The sequence below is a fragment of the Cyprinodon tularosa genome, unplaced genomic scaffold, assembly GCF_016077235.1.
Source record: "Cyprinodon tularosa strain WSP-4 unplaced genomic scaffold, ASM1607723v1 ctg12, whole genome shotgun sequence".
NCBI classification, from domain to species: domain Eukaryota; kingdom Metazoa; phylum Chordata; class Actinopteri; order Cyprinodontiformes; family Cyprinodontidae; genus Cyprinodon; species Cyprinodon tularosa.
The window spans coordinates 3,493,064-3,513,637 of record NW_024038003.1 but is presented as its reverse complement, the minus strand read 5'-3'; the positions used below and the strand labels follow the sequence as shown (position 1 = coordinate 3,513,637).

Genomic DNA, 20,574 nt, shown 5'->3' with positions numbered 1-20,574 from the left:
GTTTTGTTGGACGTTTCAAGAAAAATAAAGGCTGACGGGAAAACTTGGATTCTTCTTTCTGTTGGTTTTCATTCTAAATGTCATGTTTGCTCCTCCTAAAACCATGTGTTTAGCAAAATAGATGGGTCTGTGGATCCACGGTGGATCAGTTTAACCTAATCTCATGAGGTGCACTTAAGCAGCTGGATACAAAAATTCCTAGAAGTAATTTCATTATGTTTTTGTTTTTTGTTTTTTTCTCTTTCTGAGAATTCTACATCACATGCCTGGGAGGTTTGATATGTATTGACCATGATTAACCGTAAAGTAGTAGACTGAATTTGTTTATTTTGTGAAAATGCATAATGCCCATCTGCACATACATTTGGTTTCATTAAAATATTGAAACCAATTCTTTTATTTATTCCGTCAGCAAACAGCTCACTTCATCTAATCCACTGCTGGTAAACCATATTAGGTCAATGCTTCAAAAAGGTTTTATGGTAGTTGGTTAAAACCGAAGCAGAGAAATTGGTTTAAAAGAAATAAAACAGACACGTTTAGGCTTCAAACTCTCATAATGGGTGTTTTGCCCTATAAATGTAGATCATCAGAATTAGTGTAGCTTGCCATTTCTGGCCTTTATCTTGTAACTAGCAGTAGCTGCCAACATTTAAAATGGTTTGCAAGCTTTGTGTGTGTTATAAGTCCTCACTGTACTAGATTATTGAAGAGTCTTTAGAGGATATTTCGGGCATGAATCAAACTTGATCGTGGGGTATTTTGGATATAATTTGGTTGTCACCTCCTTTACTTACAGGTGATGATAGTAATTACCAATCTATACCTCCAAGTTCACTGGAAAGCAAAGCCTGCATCATCATCAATACCTGCCTGCTAAAAGCTGATTTATACTCGGAAACCAGGTCGGTGTGTGTCGCAGTGAACGCAAATGTGCCCCCGCCTCTTCCGCAGACAAGCTGCTGCACCTCTCCAGAATTGTAGGGGACCCAAGACAACGCCGCAGACAGGAGGCCTCTGATTGGTCAAATCAACATCCGCTCTACACTATGCGTATTTCCTTTTTGAAACCTTACCGACTTGTTTTGTTTGTATAACCGCCATTGTGGAAAACAACTCGTGAAGTCAGCTAGGAGATGTGCAAGAATATTGGGACCTTTTTTTTACCTGGATCTTTTTCGCCCTCAGTTGTCGCTAAAACTTGCCCCCTCTTCCTCACCGCCTCAGCTGTATATAGACCCACAGCTAGTTCGTGATTGTCCCTCTTGGGTTGTGGCGTGGAATAACATAGTGCAGACCACGCTTCAATATTGGGCATAAATCAAAAATATCTGCGACAAGCTCAATGTAACAAACTGCTGTGGGAGTATAACAAGCCCTTAACCTGTTCTAGAAAGTTTGCACTGACGGCACTCACCAGTAGTGATGATGATGCTTCATTTCAAAGGGTGGCGCCAAACGCACATCCGAGAAACCATGAAAAGTCCGTTTACGGTGGCTACTTAATAAAGCGCAGCCTAACAGGTTGACATTTTCTCTGCTAATACTGCTTTGCTTATGGTAATTTAATATATTCTCCAAAAATACATCGGAGAGATTTTCAGTTTTATCAATAAAGTTAATTATTTGTCAAACCAGAAAACAGCAACTCTACTACAAACTCGATTTAGTGAAAAATATTCCAGATTTTGTTGTTGACACTCAACAGCTTTTTCTCCTGTCCCCCGTCCCCCTGTCTCCTCCTCCTCATTTTAGGATTTTTGATTTTAGAATTAGTTCACTCTTTTTACTATTGCTATTTTCTCTTTTCATGTGTTCAGAGGAAGTTAGTATCTTTCCATTAATATGCGAAATAGCGGACTGACCCAGTCACCACAGGGAGCGGCCATGTGCTGGTGCAGCAACACTGCTGCATTGATGGAAAGGAAAAAACAAAACTGATCATTGGCTTGGTAGGCCGTTAAACCTCCCTATGATCACTAACCCCTGCCTTATAAGGTTGCTTGCATGACCAAGTTTTCTACTGATACTGCCACCTGTGCTTTGAAGTGGCGCTCTGGGTCACATGACCCATTCGATGATGGATTCCACCCTCTTGAGTTACATAGGTGAGAAGGCCAGCCTGCATGGAGTATTGATACGCACAAAGTCCTAAATATGAATAAAGCTAATACTCTGGTCAAACTTTACAGTGTTGCTTTAGAGGTGGTGAAACCTGATGTAGTGAAGGCTAATCAATCGGTCTGTAAAAATCCTAATCTGCTAAATTAATGTTATCAGAATCAGACGTACTTTAAGTATCCCAGAGGGAAATTAGTTTCAGTACAACCGTTCGTCGCGGAGGGACGGATTAACTGGGGCCATGCTGCTGGGTTCTCACCGGTTACCTGGGCGGTTACCTAGCGCTGTCATCGTTAGTGGATGAGCACATTTCCCCCCTAACTGCAGCCCAAAGTATTGTTGGTATAACAATTTTTTTTTTTACGGGCAGCTACCCATTTAATTTTTTTACTAATTTGATAACTATATTATTATTATTTTCATTTTTTTTCCTCAGACCTCAACCTTCCTATTTGCTGTATAACGTACAGTTCCAGTTATTTCTAATTGTATATAGCTAAATATCCTACGGACAAAAGGGAATCTTTTGGAAAATATTGGTTTTGATACCTGATGTTGAAGTTATCAGGGTGGTTTATCTGAATAAGCTGAATATTACTGCTTTAAGCTTCTCAATGAGCAGACGTTACTACATAAAAGTGATTTCATGCCGGGGAAGTCCACCTGATGCTGTACAGCATTTACAGGCAGCTGGGTAATAGGGGACCTCTTCTCTCATCTTTTTCCTGCCATTGTCTCTCTATCCCACTCTCCTTAGGTTTACCCTCCCTTCCCCCGATTTGTGCGTCTAAAAGGCTCACTTTACGTGTGTGTCAGCAGGTGTTTGTTTGCACCGGGGTAGTGTGATGTGTGACCTTGCAGCATTTCTGGGGTTGTGTGTACATTAGCATTCTTCTGATGGAAGTGAACTTTTAGTGATGGCATCCCAACTCTTTCCTCCCTGGTGTGGAAAAAAATATCCGGTGTGTGTGTACAGAGAAACTTGCTGATGCTCACACTACATAGACACACAGACGCACGTAAAGAAAAAGCAAAGCGCACGTGTTACACATGCACACCAACGGACTCTCAAAGGCATAGTGTCTCTGGCTGTGGTACGACACACACACACTCGCACGTTCTCCCTCGCTGTGCCTTTTTGAAGTATGGAGATAATTTATTCGTGTCATGATGCCTGATTTCCCATCTGCTACTGGGACCCTGAGCAGCTGGAGAGAGAGAAAGCGGGAGGGAGGCAGGGAGGCAGAGAAGAGGAGGGGGAAGGAGAGGCAGCTGGAGAGGCTCCCAACAGCTGGTAACCAGTTTCCTGTCACTGAAAGCTTACTTGGGAGCAAAGAGGAGGTGCAGGGAGAAGGAGCACAGAGATTAGTCTACAGGAGAGACTAGAGGGAGGAAAAATGAGGTGTCAGCCAGTTTGTTTACTAAGGTTAGCCTGCCGGAGGACGAGGCTAGGGGAGCGGAAACTGTAGCAACAGGGAGTGGAAGGCGGGGAGAAGATGACAGCTTTTTATACATGGATGGATAGAAATATGATCCCTTTTACCCCTCTGCTCTGTTGGCTGCCATTCCAGACTGATACAACCCCTGCTTTTTCAGTCCATCACTATTGGCTGACAAAGGGCTTCTGAAGCAGGGAGGCATCGGCCGGTATCAAATTCTTTATCTTGGTACTGTGGTTTCACTTGGTGGAGTTAAAAAAGGAAAAATAGTTAATTTAATGATTTAAAGGAATAGTACACCCTTACTTTACTTTTTTGATATCTCAAATGCATCTGGAGATCTGGGAGGCTTCTTGCTGTCTGCTGACATTCAAATAATGGAGGTCCATGGCGCCCGAGGCAGAAAGGTCCATAAAAGTCCACAAAAAACGTTTCAATATTCCTCCATACTGCTCGTCCAATGTATTCCAAGTGTCCTGAGTGGGTAGCATCCAGAATTTACTCGAAACGAAGTCATTTAGAATGTTTTTAGAGCATAAACAGTAGTGTATAGGATTTCCTGAAAGCGCGCACATGCTCGATCCCGACGCTACGGAAGCCGGCAGACCAAACCAGCGCATTCAGCTCGGCAAAGAACTCATGCTCTTCCTCAACACTGAAGTCCTCAGACATTTTTCTTTCGTTGTTTCTTTCTTTACACAGGTAAACGGCGCATTTCTTCTTCTAGGCTTGCATTATTGGAAGAGCAGACGCTGAATGCGCACTTTCATCTGGTTTGGTCTGCCGGCTTCCGTAGCGTCGTGATCGAGCATGTGCGCGCTTTCAGGAAATCCTATACACTACTGTTTATGCTCTAAAAACATTCTAAATGACTTCGTTTCGAGTAAATTCTGGATGCTACCCACTCAGGACACTTGGAATACATTGGACGAGCAGTATGGAGGAATATTGACACGTTTTTTGTGGACTTTTATGGACCTTTCTGTCTCGGTCACCATAGACCTCCATTATTTGAATGTCAGCAGACAGCAAGAAGCCTCCCAGATCTCCAGATGCATTTGAGATATCAAAAAAGTACTCCAGGGTGTTGTTCAGCATGGGGGTGAGTAGAAAATGAAGGCTAATCATGTTTTGGGTGTACTATTCCTTTAAAGCCTTGGGGTGCTATGATGCTGCCGGCCATCACTTGATTCATCAGCAGACACTTGCAGGGGTTACAATCATGGTCAGCGAAATCAACATTGCTTATTAACAACAGTTCTCTTTTTTCTTTTTTTTCTTTTTTTTTTCTTTTTGTTGATTGTAAATAGCTTGACTTACAGGTCAAGTAAACATATCAGTTTTAATTTATACACTTTTGTTTGAACTACAAGAAGAGGTGTTTTCATTAACCCTTTATAGGTCATTTATAAAATATTTTAAGATTAAAAATTTCAATTCAAGGGTGAATGAACAAGACTGCCAGAGTTTATCTATAAGAAAATAATGGAGAGGAAAAAAAAGGAAAAACACTTTTATGTAACAAAATAACCCTCAAAACATTAATGCTTATACAGGAAATTACTTTTTTTTTTAGTTTTTAACTTAACCTTTTTATTACTTACTTTACAGTAGGAAACATCCCACATAGACAACATTAGGGTATTTATACATATGAAGCAGTTCCACTCAACATCGAGACGGAGCAGAACTTGTTTAACCTTACAATTTTGCTGGATTTGCTGAAAAATGTTGTTTATATCCATGTAACCAAGAAATGGTTGCTTGAATGATATAACTAACGTAAAAATCAATCGGCATGACTATCTCTTCATGAAACTTTATCAAACCAATACTCCATGCTCATTTTGAATTCTTCTAATCTTTTTTTCTTCCTGTTTGTATGCGTGTTGTCTTATGGCTGAGTGAAGAAAATAAAATATATCTACACAGCTTATCTATGATTTCTTTAAAGTTCCTAAAAAATTAAATTTGGTTTTCTCTCCCCACCAGCATTCCCCCTCAGACCTGTCAGGTGACGCCTCAATGATGGTTCCTGACAGGCCAACGGTTGGTGCCGGAGCCCCCAGCCAGTCTATCAGCACAGAGAAGCCTACTGATCAGGAGACCAAGCCAAAAAAGAAGAAGAAAAAGAAAGCTAAAGCCGTGGAAGGAGATAAAGACGATGGAGGCAAAAAAGGAGCAAAGGAAGGAGGAGATGAGGACGTGAAGTCGGAGTTTCCTGCAACAGGAAGCAATGCAAGCGAACAGGTTACCGGCACAGGAACTGTTGAAGGGACTTTGCCGCCACTGGAGGAGAAGAAGAAGCGGAAAAAGAAACCAAAGGAGAAGGTGGAGGGCAAGGAGCCCAAAGAGCCCAAGACCCCGAAGACCCCCAAAACACCCAAGACTCCCAAAGAGCCCAAGGAGCCCAAGGAGAAGAAAGCCAAGAGCACCACACCCAAGGCCAAGACTCCTAAGAAAACCAGGTAGGAGCCCTGAAACTGTGTCTTTTCATGTTCAAGATAATATATGATTATCTGCCAAGGAAGGTTTGTCAACAGGCTGGATTTCAACTGCAAGATTTTACAGAATACAATTTCTAAAAAGTGCAGTAGAGAAAAGAAACAATCAAATCCTGCTTTATGGTCAGTTATATTAGTGACGCAAACATTAGCCTATCAGATGGCGTGGGAATCACAGTGCGGCATCATGTAGCGCCGATTTCCACCTTGATCTCCAAAGATTTCAGTTGCATTTGGTTTGCAAGGGGTTTGACTTTGTGTGCTTGGGCAAGATTTCCTCCAAAGCCATGATTCATGGGATGCTAAAGCAAACATGGATGACGGTAATCATGCTGACAGCTTTAACTAGCACCAATATGTTTGTATTCCCGCTTGCTTTGAGGATGACCCTTTCAGACTAACCTGCTTCTTTTCACGTACAGCTTTGATATGTCTCCTTGTTCCAACATTTTCCTAGAATCCATGCAGTGCTCTTTCATAGCTCTCAGACTTTTTGCCTCCGTTAGACTGAATACTAATAACCCCCAAATAAAGGAAAGATTTTAATTTGAACAATGCAGTTTCTCAAGTTGTTTGACATGGGGCCTATTTGGAGTCATTCAACAGTCATGCATTTTATTGGTCACCTTACAGATTATGAGGGACGTCTGCAGGAAACCTGCTTTGAAAATATTTAGTTATAGAAACCTGCAACGAAAAGGAAAAACTGTTCTGTATTTGATTAAATTAATCTAAAGTGATCTGAAAGGTTTTCCCAGAAAGGTGTGGAGCGTAGCTTTAAATCAACTTGGAGAAACAAAGAAACCTTGTGTGTGCTGGTTGAAACGATTAAATTCCTGTACAGTTGCTGCTTCATTATACTAGACGACGTTCCAATTCCTAAAATGTTTTTGGTTTTATGTCAGTTCCTCATAACCATGCAGAGGAATAAGAGTTTAGAAGCTAAAGCGGCTTTTAATTAAAACGACTGAAAAACAACTCTTTGAATGATCTAACTTAGAGCTTGGTCTCACACATCATAATCAGATATTCCTAGAGGGGAGATCTGTTTGCTGAAGGAATCCTGAAGCTGCTGCTTACACAAGAACAGAAGCTCGTGCACACTCGCACACGCACATGCTGCATCCATCACTCATGTGACCAACCAGGGGGAACTGAAAGGGTCACAACCTCTGAGCTGTGAACTGTAGCACACAGTGTTTATGTGGGGGGGGGGGGACTCCTTATCACAGAGCCTGGTGAAGCAGGGAACCAGAGCTCCATGACGGATCTGAGGATCAGTCATATTCATACGTTTTTTCTGTTGGACACAGAGCTGCAGGGTTCAAACTTCAGGTGGAAGGTGAAACTGTTGTCTGGGGTCTTGTTATGTCACCCCACTCAAAGTGTCACTGACAGACAGACTTCCTGACACGTGTAGAAAACCTTTGAAAGGTGCATTATCTTTTCAGAATAAGTCTGTGCGGTTGGTGAGGGGTGCCATTATTTCTGAGGCTGCAGTAGGTGTTTGTGATGGATTAACACCGGTTTTGGATGGAGTGGAGCATTTCTGCCAGCAGGAGAGGGAATGTGGGGTTGAATTGAAATAAACCACAGTATGTGGTCATTATATCAAAGGAACATGTTACTGAATGGCTCTCTCTATTTGCTTTATAGCTCAGATCAGCTGGATTTTTTGGGGCTCTGAATTCAAATTACTGGTTGGATTAATTCACCGTTGGTCTGATTCTTCTAAATGGTGACTGATTAGAGAGGCTTCAGCTGTTTTTATACTAAATAGTCTCCATGTTAAAACAAAATATAGATTTGCCTGACTGAACTTGAAGCTCTTGTCAGATTTTGTCAATATTTTTTACCGTCAACTTTATTTACTCCGCTCTTGTCTGCCTTTTCTCACTCTTTCTAGCCGGCGTTAACATCTTCTTACCATCCCTGGTGGCAAACCTGAAATTTATTTATTTTTTCTTTTTTTTCTTTTTTTTATGAAACTTAAGGGAGAAAAGAAATTATTCAGAATTGGTATGATTAAAAATCTCAGGTAAGGTTTTTAAGCTGTATTAATTGGCCCCAGTTACTCTGAATGTGGATGGTAGTTCTTGCCACAGGTTCTCAGGGACATCTGTTATTAACCAGAATTGGGTGATTTATAGTTTGGTTAGTGATGATCAGTGAAAAGATGGGCCAAAACTCAATAATCAAACCTTCATCCAGTTGCAAAAAATGTACCGTTACATAAGCACCATCAGCGTGCACCCTCTTTTGGTGTGAAAGGTGTTAGTTCAGGAAGATGACTCAAAGTTTGCAATCAGTCAGCATTTAAGTATTGCTCTGCTTAACTTTCAACCTATGTGGTTCAAAACGTTGGATTTGGAAAACTAGGCAGCCTTTTGGAAATGTAAGAATCTTTCTCGGGGGCAAAGTTCCCAAAGTTTGGGCCATCTTGGCATCTCTCATAAAAAGTGTGGAGGCAAATAAAAGTTTTACTTGTAAAGCATATTTTTGGGTGAGAAGCTTGATTTACAAACAAACTGAAAGCTGATGGTTTTAAAAAAACAAATGTCAATTTGTTGTCATTTTATTTTGATATAAAAGGTCTGTGTCGGTTCTAGGAAACCCCAGAAGATGGAAATGAGCCACAAAATTTATCCTGCTAGATCTCCATTTTTTCGCCTTGTTTCATGTGTTCTATAATGAAAGGAGTAGAGCACCGCTTAAGAGAGCTTCTGAGCATTTGTGTGCGAGGCTCAGCGCATCATTGTGAAGGTGGAAACTTGATCAGGCAGAGGAATGTGTCAGGACGGCCCCCATCCCGCTCTAGACCCCCGAGCTTCAGTCCCTCTCATCTCTGTTTTTATGCCAATGAGGTGGGGCAGCAGGCAGGGGGTCAGCACTGGGGGAGGTATGCCTGCATCGGCCACTGGAAGGGAGGTGGGGCAAATGAGTGGGCTGGAGTTTAGTGTGCGCATGCATTTCTTGGGGGAGGGGTCTTTGGTAATCTTTCTGGCAGAAAATGGCGTCTAATGATAATGAGGACCATGCAGCTGACCACTCAACTGCCCCAGCTGTGTGTGTGTGAGGACAGAGGAAGTGTGGGGGTGGGGAGTCCATTCCCAGCCCAGTGTGTGTTGGTAAACTAAACTGGCTCTTATCTGTTGTCAAGCCTTCCTCCATCTTGAGTGGCGGCCTGGAGCTCCCAGGTTAATTTAGCATAATAATGGCTGCAGGCCATTCACTCCTACCCTAAAATGGTGGACCTCTGCAATCCCCCATTTAACTTCAGTTTTATTCCTTCCTTTCCCAAATCCACCCCTTCCTGATGGCTGATGTCACCTTTTCCTCCCCTCCATCGTCTTCCTCCAGATTGTTCTAATTCAAGTCAAACACCCGCATCACAAACAATCAAGACAGGTGTTGGATTTTTATTTCTTTAGAACAAGTTCGGCTTTTCTTTTTTAGTAGCTGAGTCCTTCATTAGTCATAGCTCATTCTCCATAAACAAGCCTTCAGGTCTTTAACAAGTTCATTTTTAACAGCAAGGCATCATTTCAAAGTTTCACATGTTAATTGCCATTAAGTAAAGATGTTTTTTGTTGTTGTGTGATCTTAGCAGCGGGGCTTCATTCCTAAATCTGATCATTTCCTTAAAAGCCTAATTTACTACATCTTAAAGCTATAACAGAAAACTTTTTTCTTGTTACGCATTAAAAAGAAAGTTTTAGGCTGCTTTCAGCATTCTTGTTCAATTATATTTAGCAGACGATAAATGCTGCAAACCTAGAGTAGATTTTTTTCCTCCTTTTTTCGTCTCGCTGCCTTACCACACTGCAGTGTGTGTGTGTATTTTTTTTTTTTCTGTTTGCTGTATTTGCATATTTGTATGAACAAATAAACCACCATAAAGCAGACGGAAGGCTTTACTTTATGGGTGTGAACGGGATGTAGGGCTGTGCTGTAAAACCATCTGAACACAGGCTGCCTTTTGGGTTTCACTACCATTTATTGACATGTTTGTGGCATTCTCAGAAGTCTCACTTTGTCAGCAAAGCGTTTTGCAGATGAGTTGGGGCAACAACAGCTAGCACACCAGGCAGTTTGTCTTTTATAAGCATCTTCTCAGACTGAAATCAGGATAATGGTGTGTACGTGAGTGCTCTCATTTTTCTCTATGCATTCTTCAGTATTCTCACACTGCTGATTTTTGCTAAAAAAATCTCTTAAAACATGCACATTGTAACCTCCATCTAAAAGGACATGATGCTGCTTAAGCAATCCCTACAAACCGATTACTTTTTCCAGTTATAATTCAGTTCATGCATTATCTTGTTAATTGTTTATTCTGATAAATATCTAGGAAAATTTACCACAAACAGCTAAATGTATTTTGAGCTTTCAAGCAGACATGATTATGTATTAGTTAAGGCTGTCTGCTCAGTTTGCTGTAGGAATGATCAGTTACGCTCACATTATTTACACACCATGACTGTTTCTAAAGCTTTTTGACCAGAACTGTGCAGCTTTCCTACTCTTTGGGGAGGAAGCTTGTAGCAACTTTTGGGTTGGCGATTTATTTGGGGCAATTATTTCTACATAATCAATTAATTGGTATATTTTTATCATGGGTTTCATTTTAGATGAATAAATAGATTTGACCAGAAGACCGAAAATGTAACTTTAGTTTTTTAGGTTGAAAGCAAAATGTTTGCAGCATGCAGTGTATTTAAGAAATGCCCATTAACCTGATGCTTCTAACGTTTTATTGTCAGTTACTTTTTGTGCCATTTGATCCTTCTTTTAGGGCTGAACGATTTTTGCCAAATGCTAAAATCGTATAGTTTTTTTCATTTTTCATCCACTAATTTCGATATTGTGATTTTATTTTTTTTCTTCCACACTAACCACAATCGGTAGATGTTTCCCTCCAGGTGTTGTTTTAATGACAGTGAACGCATCCTTGTCCAGAGTCCATGGTCACAGGACTTTACTGTTACCGTTGTGTGGATCCATGCATGGATCTGCTGCTAGCTGCAGCTTTCTCTTCCTTTCTGTGTAGCAGCAAACCCACTTTAAGTGTATTACTGCCACCTAAAGGCCTGGAGTGAGAACATCAGTGTCTAAGTCTTGCTAAACATAATGTTCCTCTGCAATTTGTAAATTTTGATTTATATAGATTTTAATTAAAACATTGCATTAAATGTCTTCAATACTTTAGAATATAGGATATATTCCACGTAGTTATTTTTTCTTATATCTAATTACTAGCATGGTTAGCCATGAGAATGCCACGATTTAAATTATTATTCTAAAACCTTGATGTAACTTTGTAGTGGTAAGCAGGCTCTGTTGACTGCAATCCACTATCAGTTTTGATGGTAAATAGGATAAAGGAGGACATGAGTTTGCAATGGTTCACCTTTCTGCTGCTATAAGCTGTCCATGTGTGGGTGTGGGAGAGAATCAGGTGGTGTACTTGTCCAGTTAGCTAACTGCTCTCCTCTGACCTTGCCTTTCCTCTCCATCCTTATTTTCCCCCTGCTCCCTTTATCACGCCTCCCCTGTCTACCTCTCCGAGGGAGCACATCTATAAATAACACCACTCACAGCTGCCACACCCTTCCCTCCGTGTGTGTTTGTGTGTGCTGGGGTGATTTGTTTGCAATAAGGCTCGGGCACAGCGCGTTGCATTCTGGGTACGCCGCCATATTGGTAGCTAGTTGCTACGGTAAACAAAGACCTAAAACAGCATAGAGACAGAGCAGAAAGACGAGTAAACAGCGATGTTAAAAGCGAAGAAAGGATGCGGAATATACCGAGACACACTGCAGAGGGAAGCCAGGGACCGTTATCTGCAAAAGATGGGCTTCATAAACGGACTTGATCTCTACGAAGTAGAAAGCAAGGAGTGGTGCGTTGGGGAAGAATTTCTACCGCCGTTTGCAAGGGAGGACGTATTTTCGTATCTAGTGTGTGGCGTCAGTGCCTACACACATGAAGAGTTTCGCTGCTACAATTCGCTAGAGGCTTACAAACAGCTGACAGATGGAAAAGTTCATGACATGGAAGTTATCAAGCCGAATGAGAACACAGTCATCAGAGCCAAGGTAAGCTACCGTCTCAACATGGTGTGGTGTTTGTTGTGGTGATAAGACTAGGTGCTGGCACTAACGTAAAACATCAAAAATGTATCTACTGGCTTTCCTGGTGAAACAACCAAAACTATTAACCCTATTATAAACTATTAATGACAAAATAAACAGAGTAGGACAACTGTTTTGTGTTTCAGTGGACCTGGCTAACCCTCTGGAACACAACCCTACTTCAGCTCATGCTACATGCTACAGATCAGCCAACAACGGTTAACTTGAAATGATACATGAATAAAAACAGTATGTTCTGTAACTTACCAGAATGAAAATGCCGGGAACACACTCTCATGGACGCAGGGATTGAGTTGAAAGTTATATTTGGCCGTCTTACAGCAGCGACCCATGCTAGCCGGCGACTCTTTGTTATGGAGGACATTTGTTTTCCATTGAGACGCCTCCAGGTTGGAAAACGGTAAAAAGACAATCCATTTGGGATTTTTTTCCCCGTCCAGTCACAGCTTGCGCTACTACACCCTACGACACAGCAACGGGCGACCATAACGACAGCAGAGGTAAAATGAAACGGCAAAAAACTAAGCAAACTACTAGCAGAAGAAAGCTCGTCCTTACAGGCGCGAAGTCAAAGTGTAAACAGTGGGCTGACCAGCTATCAATATGGCTGCCGCGCAATGTGTGACGTCATGTGCCCGAGCCTTATACACAAAGAAGTCGGGCCTGCATGCCGGCACCTTGATTGCAGCTTGTCTGCACATCCAGCACTTTCTGCTAGGTGTGTGTGTTGCCTTCTGGTCCTCTTTATGTTTCTCTTTATTGGACAGAGGAGGGATTATGAAGGCTTGGTGTTATGACTCATCACAGCAGCAGGTGTCCCTTACACCCCACCCTTCTTTGCTTCTTTCTTCTTCCTGTCTACATCATTCTCCATATTTGACCTAACTGGTCCCTTTCCTATGTCGCTCTAGGCAGATCTGAAAACAATTGATCATGCCCTTGATGCCCCGTAGTTGACTTGCATGTGTGAGGGCCCGTGCTAAGCACCTGTGATTTTACATCAGGGTGACTGAGAAAGGACTTTCTTTTTCAAACGTCAAGGTTTCCATTCATTGTTTTTTTAATTGTCTGTCATTCATTAGATTAGTTGAAAGAAACTGGTTAATGGATCAAATGCTTCATATAAAAGGTCATAATTGATTAAATCCAGCAGAATAATAGAATGTGTATAATCTAAATAGCTGTTGACTGCTTGAAAGCTGAGCAAATATTCAGCAGCACAGATGGGAGGAATGCCCCTTTTACTTTCTCTGCTACCCTCACTCTCTTCTGCAGGATCCTCTGGTTATCTATGCTTATCTGGAAAGTAATGCTCTTCTACCTTAACATTCTCAACAACGTATTTCAGCATAGCAGCCGTTTCACATCAAAGTAGTCACTGTAAAGGCCAATTTATGCTTCTGACGCATAGATTCTGCAACCGTCAAATCTGTCTCTGTGACAGGTTCCGCAACTGTCGTCGCTCACCTAGAAAAAAAATCCTGACTACTCGTCGGACGGTCGCAAACCCGCGCAGACCTCAAGCGGTAGTTTGCAGACAAAAAGCAGCTGTGATTGGTTCTTGCTATGCCTTTCCTGCTGTCTGTGTGGTCGTCTTTCTCGATTCGGTGCACGCCGTTTTTAAAAACCGAGGAACAACTACAATGGACAACCCATGCTTCCTCTTTTGTCTTTTTGCCAACTCCATTAACAGAACCTGTTCCTCGTCACCAGGAACTCTAGATCCATCTCCTTGACTGTGATATCTTGCAGTTATCTTGAATTTCTCACAAATTCTCAAATAGGCTCCCTGTTGCGCTATGGCGGGAAACTGCTGTGCGTCCCGAGAAATTCCAGACCGACTGTGCAGAAGCATACCAGCAAAACTGGTTCGCGAACAAGACCCAAGCGACATTTGATGTGAGCGGTTACAGAAGTCTAATCTGCCCTTTATGAGCGTGACGGCCCTTTGACTGACATCTTGGCACTCTTTCCAGCACATTTCAGCTCGGTTACACTGAAACCTTTGGAATCATAATGGAATAAGGTTGATACCCTGATTTTAATGAGCGTAACGGCCACTGACAGGGTTTTTAAACACCTTTAACTCCTTATTTGTTCATTTACATGAGGGAAGCGCTTTTAAGACGTGAACCGTAAGACTGTCATTTGCTCACCGAGGCAGGAGAATAGGCCATAGCCCGACAGCAGAGAGCAACTTCAAAAAATAAATAGTTGTGCTTCCATTGTTCCAAGGTTTCTACCATTTTATAAACCGTCACTTGAATAAGTTTCCCACTTTGAATATTGCTTTTATAAGATAGTGGCAGTGATTTACTTTGATATGAGTCACTATGGCGACGTTTAAACTACAGGCCTTGATGCTCAATTCTGATTTTTTTTTTTTTTTTTTTTTGCGTTGCCGTTCACATTTCCAAATATATGCGACTTGTATTTGATCTCCTGTGTGAACTGCAGTCATACAACGCAAGTGTCCCGCATGCGCAGTAGAGGAGATTACATCACAGGCCAGTGTGCTCTGTGTTTACGCAAGTAAACATGGATGGTAGTGCCGGAGTGCATCTAGCGATCATTCCCAACCATAAAAACACAATTTTTTCAAGATGTTAAACATGAATACTGCTCTCTAAATCATCGTCTGCCATGGTTGTTGTTTTTCTTGCCGCTTCTTCATAGCAAGACCCAGAATAGTGACCTTTGTCGGGTATTAATGTCGTTCAGGTCGGATGAATGCCACCTGGCCGTTCAGACACAAGTCGCATTTTAAAAGATCAGATTCAGGACAGCATAGCCAAGTGGCCTGGGTCGCATTGGAAAAAATCGGATCTGTGTTGTTCAGATAGCAATGAAATGATCAGATCCAGGTCGCATATGGGCCAAAAAATCGGATTTGGGTCACTTCAGGCTGCAGTGTGAACGTAGACCATGATGTAAGATTTAGTAAGAAGTTATGACCCAAATGCCGTTGGAAGTCTTCCCCGTTTGCTGTAAGTGGATTTAAAGGCTAAGTTGGTTGGTTTATTTGGTCGTGTTGGTAGAAGCTTACAGGACGGGGCTGAGTCTGACCTGAAAGAGTTGCTGTGTCACCTTCAACGCCTATAGAAGGTGTAAAAGTTGTTCTTTGACAACTCTAATAAAAACTCTAATAAAGAAATTAGGAGCTTTCAGTACAGAGACTGAGACTTGAGTATGGCCTTGGTGATCTGCTTATCATAGTCTTGAAATATTACAACAAAGTTTTTGTTGGAGCCTAAAATATTTAGGAGCCACATTTGAGGAGATAAAACAAAGTTAGTGAAATTTACTTGACTATCCTGATTTGATTGGATGAAGCAATAAAATGCTCTTCTTATTGAAAGATTGGAGTGAAGAGGTCTGAAGGATGCAGTGAGTAGAAGGGGATGCAGAGAGGTGATGTTGCTGTTAGGAAGTGAGGCCATGAAGACGCTAGGAGGGAGAGAGGGGAGAAGGCAGCCAAGTGGAGAAGGCTGTGTGTGTGTGTGTGTGTGTGTGTGTGTGTGTGTGTGTGTGTGTGTGTGTGTGTGTGTGTGTGTGTGTGTGTGTGTGTGTGTGTGTGTGTGTGTGTGTGTGTGTGTGTGTGTGTGTGTGTGTGTGTGTGTGTGTGTGTGTGTGTGTGTGTGTGTGTGTGTGTGTGTGTGGGTGTGTGTGTGGCCAGATGGCTCCAGCGTGTGGCGACCAGCCAGAGGAACAGGTGCAGGTCACATGACCAGCCGTTACCACGGAGATGGTGATTGCTCTTGGCGTGAGGATGAAAGGAGAAGGGCCCCAGGGACAGAGGGGGGGTGAGAGATGGAGAGAGGGGGGAGAGCAGGAGGAAGGAGGGGAGGCAGTGTGGAGGAAAGAGATCCTGGCGAACAGTTCTGCAGAGGGCAGCTCAGCCCAGAAAAAAAACACACACACAGATTTACCATCATTTTTGGAGGAGGCTAGTTGGACAAACCATTGTTTCTGTCTGCCTCTGTAATGTAGAGTTTGGCTTATAATAAAAATGGATTCTCTTTATCCAGACGCACAGCTGGTTCTGCCCTGGATCCAGTCTCATGTTGTCAATAAAATAAACAGTTTTAATACCATAATTTCTTTTACATTTTAGATTATATTTAGAAATACTTACGTTTCAAATGGAAAACAAATGTTCTTGTAACTCTTAGTTTCTTTAACAGGTTATGGTATCTGCTAATGGTTGTAGGCAGTAAGGATCTTCTGTAGTGGTCTGTCCTGCAGCAGCTCTGGAGAAGCCTCTGACTGAAGACAACCTGTTCTGAACAGACTGATGAAGAGGATGTTCAGGGTGGTCCCTAATCTTCATACTTTGAAGAAATCATTTTATTTAAATCATAATTAGAACTCATAATTTGTTAAAGTTCATATGACAAGGATTTTTTTTAGTGCATCAATATGTTTGAATACTAACTGAACCCTTTATTGGTGGTGTAATTTGGTCTCTGATGTTGTAATAGTGTTTTCACATTAGGGCTGCAACTAACGATTATCTTGCTAATTGATTAATCCTTTTTTTATTTTTTTTATTTTGTTTTTTCAATTAATCGGTTCATAATCCAATAGCAAAAAGTTCCTTAATCAAGTTTTTTTTTTTTTTTTTTTTCTTTTACAGAATTTTAACCACCTAAAACTAAGCCTTTTCCAGTTGAGTTCAAACGATTTTCTTAAATAGAAGAATCTTAAATCAGAAATACTTTCTTTTTTTTTTTAAGAATTTTTGGTATAATTAAATCTTTAAGTGGGTTGCTCTAAATGCATGTTTTAGAGTCCTCAATTAATTTTTTCAGCCCCTGTCGACACACTTAGGTATTTAATAGATGTTACATTTTACAAATTTTTTAGCTAAATCCTGCTGCATGAACAAGCTTGTTTATTTGGTTTCATTTTAATTTTTTGATAGGATATTTTTTTTAAAGTTTCTTTAACAATTAACCCTTCATGTTGTCATGTCCCTGTTGAAACAGGAGCTTCTATAGATCAGGAGGTGGAGACCTTTCTGATGACTTGGCTTCATCATATATACAGATCTGCTTGTCTTGGTACTCTGCCCCTGAGGGCCACAGATGTTGATATTTGAGCCACTTGCTTTGAGACTCTCTGCTTTTCAGACCTTATTCCTTGCTAATCTAGATCTGACTGAAGATTTAATATTAATCCAGCAACACAAACACTACCACCCTGACTATACCCAGGGGTATTCTTTCAGCTGCTTGAATGCTAGCAGGCCATAATGTAAACGTGCTGACATTTCTGCTGTTTACACATGACAGCAAGCCTGAATATTAGCTGATATGTTGAACTTCTTTGAGCTCACAGCACTTTAGGTCAAATGCAAGGGAAAAGCGTTTTGTTTTTTTTACGATGTATAAGAAGTTAGAGACACAGTGAAGCTGTTTTACCACAGCCTCACCAGTGCTGCAGTGATAAAAATCTTCTCCCCATGTCAAGATTGTCCTATCTACAGTAAAGACAGAGGCAGAACTGGACGGTACCGAACCGTGTAATAGAAAATCATCATTCCAGAAATGGATATCTATCTATTAATCATGTCATTATTCTTAAAACGGCAAGAATATAAATGAGTGATGAATTGTGACTTTTGACCTAAAGCGTAGAGCAGGCATGTCCAAAGTGGGTCCTGGAGGGCCGCTGTCCCACAGGTTTTTAATGTTTCAGGTGATTGCAGTTCAGGAAAAGCCTATTAACCAGCTATCAATGGCAATCATCTAGGCTGAAGTAGAGAAAAACTCTTAAATCCTGCAGGAGAGCAGCACTCGAGAACCGACTTTGGACATGCCTGCCGTAGCGGATCAGAACCCAGATTGAGTAATAAAGGAAGAACAGTGATGGATATTATGGGTCCAGGCTGAGCCCCCCTCCCCTGCAGGCAGCTGTCATCGGGCCTGCACCATGAGCAAGTCGTCTTTCTGAGAGATCTAAGGACGGAGACATGCTGTACGAGAGACAGGGAAAGGATGCTGGGTGTCCTCTCACCTCTGTGGTGTTAATGCTCAGATGGAGCCAGTTCCTCTCTCTCTCTATCCATGCCAGAGATTAGTGGAGGCCTGGGGGAAACTCAGCTCCTCCCACCTCCTCTCTCTGGGGCCTCTCTGGGTCTGCCTGTCTGTTTCTCTTGGACCCCCTCCTCTCTGTGCCTGTATCTCTCCATCTTGCTCCCATGCCTCCATGCAGTCTTTCATCATATTAACCCCCTGTGTGCCAGAGCCTGAGGCACACTAATGATTTCTAAATGGGTAAATCAAACATGGCGATTGCCCTGGGACAGACGGCCACACACACAAAAATGAACACGCACACGCAGGGAGGTTTGGTTGTCTCATACCCAGGTGATTTCATTAAAAAAAGATTTGGTGTATTTTTTGACCTTTTTTTTCTTAATAAAAGAGTGGTGCTCATATTTTTCGTTTTTATCCTTTATTCCCACAGCAGTAAAAAGGTGGAATCAGAGGGCGGGGCCAGTGCTGCTAAGAAGGATGCCAAGAGGAAGAGGGAGTCATCAGTGGGTGACGATGTGGAGGTGAAGTCTCCACTCCCCTCTCCCCCCGAAGAAGAGGATGATGATGGTGTTCAGGTAGGATATGGCTTTTCAGCAATCATTATCCTGCAGAATTTAAGTTAATCAGAAAGTTAAGGACATGCCAAAAATAACAAATTCCAAACACTAAAAGTCTAAGGCCATCAAACCACCTCTGATCACTGGTTGTCACAGCTTGTAGGCGAAGCGCCGAGCCACAGAAGGTTTGTGTTGTATACCTGTCTTGTTGACAGACCAGCGGGCGAACCCCGCCTGTCGGGTTGTCGTCATGCTCTGTCAGCAACTTTTCATTGCCAGTGATATATTTTGGAAACATTTTTGCTTGAAGTTTTGTGTTTAACCTCCTTTAAGTCGACCCCTAGGAGCGTGTTTACCACAATGCCCTCCTTTTAAAGCCTGCTTACAATGTGCAGTGGTCATTAAAGGAACAAAAGCGTGCCGTTACATCCTTTCTTTACACAGATTTATGAGCCATTCTCTTTGTCGCCCACAAAGAGCCCTGAAACAGGAAGGCACATCAGCAGCTGAGATTACCCTTTACAGTTAAAGTTTTTAATTGATGACTTTAAAATATTTCGAAAATTAAAATCATAGCAAATAGACCTGTCCATGAGATGTCTAAAGCTTGAAATATTTTCCATTAATTAAACTTCACAGCTTTCTCCCAGACCTATCTGCTATTTTCTTTTCTCTTGGAGATGTTCGCAGATGTTCTCTTAACAAGCCTGAACAGATGCCTTTATTCTGATATTACATCACACACTCACTGACTTAAACTTTTTACCTTATTGGTGGCTTTTACGGATGTTTGTTCACACTGGATTATATTTAGAGCCATCATTAACTTAATGCCTGTGTTTATTTGTAAAAAAAAAATAAAACTTCTAAAGAAGCATTTCATTCCTGTAGCTTCAATTTTGTTTCTAATGATCAAAGTGTTCTCCTGTTATGTATCCAAACTGAAGTTAGATCAGGTGGTCCTTATCAATTATAATATGAATGCTGATATATTTGCTCCCATCAGAAGCGCCGTTCGAGTCGTCAGGTTAAGAGGAAGAGATACACTGAGGACTTGGAGTTCAGGATCTCTGAGGACGATGACAGCGGGGATGATTCAACAACACCGAAATCTCCTTCATCCTCCTCACAGCAACAGGTGAGGTCTGGTGGCCAACACTTAGTTTCTACAATGTCAGCAGGAATGAATGTTTATATTTTTCTCTTTTCTCTTGCTCCAGGATTTGACTGAGACTGAAGGGCCTGTCGTGGAGAAGATCATGGGTTTGCGTAGCGGCAAAAAGCAGGTAAGACACACAAGAAACTATTCTCTCACACAAACCCCTCCAAAGCTGGCATAAAATCCCTGAACTCTAGAGTAGTAGCATGATGGGAAAGTAAGCATCTGCAGGAAGCCCAGCCCTAACATTTTCCAGCTATTTCTTCCCGCAAAGCTAATTGTTTGAGGGGATGGGATGTTTAACGACAGCCACCGGGTCACAATGTCTTAGATGAAGCAAAAACGACAGAGTGGGATGCTGAGGTTCATGGTTAGCAGGGGTCGCTTCCCCTCTGCAGTCAGTGGCAGACAGACCTCCAACCAAAATGTGGTTTTCAGATTATCTGAGGAACCATGAATGGACATGTGCCTGCATTCAAGCTTCAAGTTCACAAGGGGAAAGGTTGAGAGCAAAGCATCGGATGCAGAGGTGTGAAGCATGCCACCACTGAGCTGTAGAGCAGCGCAGCATTCTTTGGAGGGATGTTCTTCTGGGAGT

The 20,574-nt window shown here is 41.9% G+C and overlaps 1 protein-coding gene across 2 annotated transcripts in view; it reads left to right on the top strand.

Moving 5' to 3' along the window:
* Positions 1-20,574, top strand: part of chd7 (chromodomain helicase DNA binding protein 7) — an 85,986-nt gene that overhangs the window by 33,339 nt on the left and 32,073 nt on the right. For both annotated transcript variants that reach the window (XM_038271551.1, XM_038271545.1), the window contains 4 exons: positions 5,553-6,028; positions 18,691-18,835; positions 19,824-19,955; positions 20,038-20,103. In XM_038271551.1, coding sequence (XP_038127479.1) covers positions 5,553-6,028; positions 18,691-18,835; positions 19,824-19,955; positions 20,038-20,103 — 819 coding nt within the window. The remainder of the gene's footprint in view (positions 1-5,552; positions 6,029-18,690; positions 18,836-19,823; positions 19,956-20,037; positions 20,104-20,574) is intronic.